The 5,675-nt window shown below is 43.5% G+C and overlaps 1 protein-coding gene across 1 annotated transcript in view; it reads left to right on the plus strand.

Annotated features, from left to right (window-relative positions):
- Positions 1-5,587, plus strand: part of LOC142250919 (uncharacterized) — a 59,417-nt gene extending 53,830 nt beyond the window's left edge. Inside the window, exons 24-32 of the mRNA XM_075323249.1 lie at positions 44-412; positions 491-633; positions 930-1,164; positions 1,284-1,362; positions 1,447-1,588; positions 1,835-2,142; positions 2,247-2,394; positions 2,537-2,634; positions 2,929-5,587. Coding sequence (XP_075179364.1) covers positions 44-412; positions 491-633; positions 930-1,164; positions 1,284-1,362; positions 1,447-1,588; positions 1,835-2,142; positions 2,247-2,394; positions 2,537-2,634; positions 2,929-3,783 — 2,377 coding nt within the window. The 3' untranslated portion in view covers positions 3,784-5,587. The remainder of the gene's footprint in view (positions 1-43; positions 413-490; positions 634-929; positions 1,165-1,283; positions 1,363-1,446; positions 1,589-1,834; positions 2,143-2,246; positions 2,395-2,536; positions 2,635-2,928) is intronic.
- Positions 5,588-5,675: the final 88 nt, after the last annotated feature.

The raw sequence follows: 5,675 nt of genomic DNA on the forward strand, positions 1-5,675 counted from the left end.
CAGCCCATGTCATCATTAATTCCTCGTCTTCGTCTTTCCACAGTCATCTCTATGATAAGTACTGTCTAGATCATTTCGCCAATGGTCACTGTGAGAAGGGATGTGATAATGCGGAGTGTGGCTGGGATGGAGGCGACTGCTCAGGAAATGAAAGCCCCAGAGGGAGAGTGATCCTGGTGCTGAGTTACAACGCCTCTCTCCTCCACCGACATGATATCATTAAATTATTGCGTTTTCTGTCCATGCACCTCCACGCGAGATTACGCTTGGCAAAAGACAACGATGGAGACATGTTGTTCAGGCTTTGTAAAGAAAATTATCCTCAAGACTTGTCTCCAGAGAGCTTGGAAAGGTGGAAATATGAGATCGCTGCTGATACAACCTACGAGCACGGGGGAAAAAATACTATTGGGTAAGTGGGATGACCAGGAACTAACGAGAAGACACAGAGCAAAACCAAGTCATGGTGTCTAACGCCTTCTGTTCCCAGGTGTGTCCTGTACGTGGAGATATTTGGCTCCAACTGCCCATTTCCTTCGTGTATTGACACCTCTGAAGATGCCGCACACTTCTTAGAAGCTCTGAACGAGACAGAACACCAATATAATTTTCTTGAAGTCAGTCATATTCCAGGTAAGAAAACATTAGATAATATTTTTGTAAGTTTGGAGCCAAAAACATCCTTGAAGATCATTTTTAGAGTCTTCATGCTTCTACTTGGATCCATGAGAGGGTACGTCTTGAATTCGAGGCCATTTTTAAGTGTTAGAAACAATTGGATCCATAACAACGCTACCCAATAATTGGTCGAAACAATTGAAGCCAAAAAATATTCGATGTCTATAATTGTCATAATTTCCTAATTATCCCATTTTCTTTCAATCTTTGCCCTAATTTTGTTTTGTTTTCTGATTGTATTTTTACATCAGGTGTAAATCTACCCTCTTCCCCCAGTCCTCCAATCCCATTTCATCAAGCCCCATGGTTTTTGCCAGTAAGTGTTGTGTTTGCCACAATTTTGATAGCCGTGGTAATCATTGGGGTGAAAGTCAGCAGAAAGCGCCAACATGGCACCATCTGGCTACCGTCCGGCTTCAACCGTCATCGAGCGCAAGAAGGGAGCAGGAGGCGAGAGCCTGTGGGAGAAGACTCTGTTCGTCTTAAGTAAGTATATTTGCTTTGTCAAGCTTGATAATCTTTGTATTAGTATAAAACAATAAACAATATTAAAACATTCTACACAATGGATTGTAAGCCATTTGTGATTTTATTCACTATTTTAGACCACTGAAACACGATTCGGGTTATGATGATTCAGGCCCAGAAGAAGGAATCGTGCCACCAAAGTCTAGAAGACTAAAAGTAAGACAATGATTTCTCCACTTATCCCGGGTTTCGGCTCCATTTTCTGTTTGAAGTCTCATCTTCTCTATTTTCATTTTCCAGCTTAATACAGACCCGACCATTCTTGATCATCGACAGTGGAGTCAGCAACATATTGATGCTGGAGTTCGTTTCCCTCAATGCATTGCTCTAACTCCACCCCAGGAGGATCCTGATGGCAGAGACATTGACGTTAGAGGCCCGGGTGTGTTGAGTAAATTGATTTGCAGGACCCTTTTCCAACAACATATGTATTCCTTGGCTGCCGGAAAGGAGCCCTGTGAACAACCCCCTATTTGCCCAAATCCTTGGCGCTTCATCTGATTTGTAGGGTTGTCGTGATGCCCAAGTTGCGGCGTGATTAACCCATCAAGCCAGCTTATCAATGAGTAGTTGGGGATGCAGACTTTCTAAATGCCTGTCTTAATTTTATGTTTTTCTCCCATTATAGATGGAGTGACTCCACTAATGTCGGCCATCTGTGCTGGAGGAGGTCTGGAACCAGTTGGAGGAGCTGTGGATCCACCAGAAGTTGAAAGCTCAGCAAGTGTAATTGCAGACCTGATAGGCCAGGGTGCCAGTCTCAATGCCCAGACTGATTCCACCGGAGAGACGGCTCTTCATCTAGCTGCTCGATTTTCAAGACAAGATGCTATTAAATGTATGTTGGATGCAGGAGCAGATACCAACGTCCAGGACAGGCTGGGAAGGACCCCACTTCATACAGCCATTGCTGCTGATGCATTAGGTGTTTTCCAGGTAACTTAAGACAACTGGAGAAATGGAAATTAAATGTTTGAGATATCAGAGATGATCTAGATTGTCTTATGACGAATAACTGGTTGCTTCTTTTTCCATGTAAGACCCTCTTGAGATGCCGTCAGACAGATATTGACGCTCGGATGCACGATGGGTGTACACCTCTAATCTTGGCTTCTCGTCTGCCTGTGCAAAATATGGTTGAAGACCTTGTTGCATGTGGTTCAGATATTGGAGCGACTGATAACCGAGGTATGAAGCTACATATGGATTTTATTTGGATGAGGCTTCATATAATGTAGACTCAGGGTTCTTCTAAACTCTGCTGGTCATTATTCACAATCTTCTGGTTTGGTTGACCGCCTCATCATTTTTCTGTTTGCTCTTTTGATAGGTAAATCTGCATTACATTGGGCTGCGGCTGTGAATAATGTCCCAGCAATGAAGATCCTTCTGAGCAATGGAGCCAACAAAGACCTACAAGATAAAAGGGTAAGAAGACGAGACAAGAAGGACAAAAGAAGAGATAAACAGATTGAATAATCGTCTGTCGGGAAATGTTGAGGCATGTCTAGTCACATTAGATGGTGGACAAGTCTCAGACACCGGTCGGGGTTTGGCCGGCTTTACTTTACCTGTTAGGAGACTAGTTTCTAATGTGTCCTTTATGCACGGCCTCTGTACACGTTTTTAGTGCAAAATTTAGATAAATAAGTCTAATGTTATATTTTTACTACTTCTAACATTTCTTCTCCCCTTTTTCTTACGTTACATTCGATGAAATAGGATCAGACCGCCCTTTTCCTTGCTGCGCGAGAAGGAAGTTATGAAGCTGTCCGACTGCTCCTCGAACACCAGGCAGATCGTGACCTATCGGATCATGTAGGTCATCAGCCCCGACATGCAGCCAGAGATCGTGGCCATAGGGATATCTTACGGCTTCTCGAAGAAAGCAGTCAATTGCTAAGTAGGAGCACACCTGCTGTCCCAAACACTGGAGCTCCTCAACTAAAGAAGACTCCTCGACCTCGACCCAAGGAACCAGTCAAGCCTCCGCCTTTACCCCACATAGACTTGAGCAGCTCTTGCTACCACAGTGCTCCACCTGGTTCCGCTCCACCTTACATGCCCGGAGCAAAATCAGAAACCAGCTGTTGCCAATCACATCTCACTATGGTAAACTATGGGGGTAATTGCCAACCCTATCCCCGAAGTGGCTCATTCTCATCAGGCGTGACACAGTGTCAGTGGGGCGGTCATAGAGGATGGAAGGTTCACTTTTGTCCATCAGGTTGTACGGTGCCGGAGGCTTCATATTCAGGTGGAGGACAGCAGATATCTCCTCATGCCCATTGGCTACCAGAAGCTCATTATCCCAAATCACCCAACTGCCAAAATACCGTGCCTAACTATTGCTCCACTCCATCCATGGAGCATCCACCCAACAAAGACGTACCCAGCCCTCATGCTGACCAGATGGGCCATAACATATATTTAACCCCTCCTTCATCGCAGTACGGTTACCCTTCTCCTGCAAGCCCAGAAGAAACACAGTCAACACAAAAGACGTGTATGCATCACCATCCATTTCTTACTCCTTCTCCGGAGTCCAGAAACCCCTGGGGTATTGCATCACCATAATGACAAAAAAATATCTTAAATTGGTGATCTGGAATGGACAACCCCATGGACAGTCGCTGAGGGAAGTGTCTTTATACCCTCCATATCTATGAGCTGAAATATCTCATTGATTTTAGGGACTGGAGATAGAAATTTGAGCTTCAGATGAACAAGAATATATCAACAGAGGTTCAAGATTAATATTTTGTAATATATTTAGGCCTCGTCCAGGGTGTAAATACCATAGACCATTGAGAGAAGGTCCTGAGCACTGGTTGGTCCCATTCCCAGAGAAAACAAATGGCCTAAAATCATGGAAAGGGAGACGAACAACGGACCCTTGTGTCTGGGGTGGGAAAAGTCAACACCAAAATGGTGGACCAACTAGAATATTTTTTTTATTTCGCCTTCTTTCCTTCTGGTCTCAAAAATCTTGTGGTGAGATGGATTCCTTTACCAATTTTGAGATATCTCCATGATTAGTTGTCACTTTGTTTCGGTTGATTTGGCTTCTGTTCCAGTTGAATATCCATTACTACCTACATTGTCATTTGGTGGCCTTACGACACCCATCTGATGAATTTCATAGTGTTTAAGACTGAAGGTAGACATAAGTGAAGTCAAGAAATCCCAGCCTAGATGGTAGACTTAAGTGAAGTCAAGAGATCCCAGCTTAGAGAGTAGACTTAAGTGAAGCCAAGAGATCCCAGCCTAGAAGGTAGACTTAAGTGAAGTCAAGAGATCCCAGCTTAGAGAGTAGACTTAAGTGAAGTCAAGAGATCCCAGCCTAAAAGGTAGACTTAAGTGAAGTCAAGAGATCCCAGCCTAGATGGTAGACTTAAGTGAAGTCAAGAGATCCCAGCCTAGAAGGTAGACTTAAGTGAAGTCAAGAGATCCCAGCCTAGAAGGTAGACTTAAGTGAAGTCAAGAGATCCCAGCTTAGAGAGTAGACTTAAGTGAAGTCAAGAGATCGCAGCCTAAAAGGTAGACTTAAGTGAAGTCAAGAGATCCCAGCCTAGATGGTAGACTTAAGTGAAGTCAAGAGATCCCAGCCTAGAGAGTAGACTTAAGTGAAGTCAAGAGATCCCAGCTTAGAGAGTAGACTTATGTGAAGTCAAGAGATCCAGCCTAGAAGGTAGACTTAAGTCCATTGAGTTCAACCCATCGCCTAACCTAACATTCTGAGATGTTTCTACAAACATGTTTCCTCGGCTGTAGAGCCCCTCTAAGGTTGAGCTGTGGTTTGGAGATGTGTTGTCAATTGTATTAGTATTATATTTTGACAATAATATAATATCAGAAATTCTTCCTTTACAAGTGAAACCCTTGTGATTATAACCTGTAGAGGTGTCAAAAACCTAAAACACAAATCCCAAAAGTGGAATTCCCTCTGCTGGTGTCTGTACACACACATATAAGTGGGCGGTATTTTCCCTATATGATGTCAGAGCTGGGAAGTTTGGTCTCAGCCAATCAGATCTGTCTCCTCATCTAGTTTCCTTGAATTAAAAAACTGCAGCTGCATCCCCCTCCTCTCCCTCTCTTACGGATTACACATTTTTCACAAGATTGATTTTACTGACAGAGAATCATTTATAGAGGGTCTGCCAGCCGGGAAAGGGGAGCTATAGGCTGCTGCAAGATGGTGAAGATGCCACTTACCCCTATAAGAACAATGGATGTGTTTAAGGATTCTCAGCACGTCGCATCCGGTGAGAATTACGGAGCACAGCAGCCAATAGGGAGCGCACTTACAAACAAGCCTCTTGTGGGCAGCCATTTATAAATTACTTGTTTTAGTCGATGACTATATTTTCTATTAAAAGCAGAATTATAAGTTTATTTTGTTCCATCCTTCTTGTTCTCTTTGTTTTGACCTCCCCGCACATTCAATGTTATATAAAGGCAAAATC

Source organism: Anomaloglossus baeobatrachus, chromosome 9 (assembly GCF_048569485.1).
Source record: "Anomaloglossus baeobatrachus isolate aAnoBae1 chromosome 9, aAnoBae1.hap1, whole genome shotgun sequence".
Lineage (NCBI taxonomy): Eukaryota > Metazoa > Chordata > Amphibia > Anura > Aromobatidae > Anomaloglossus > Anomaloglossus baeobatrachus.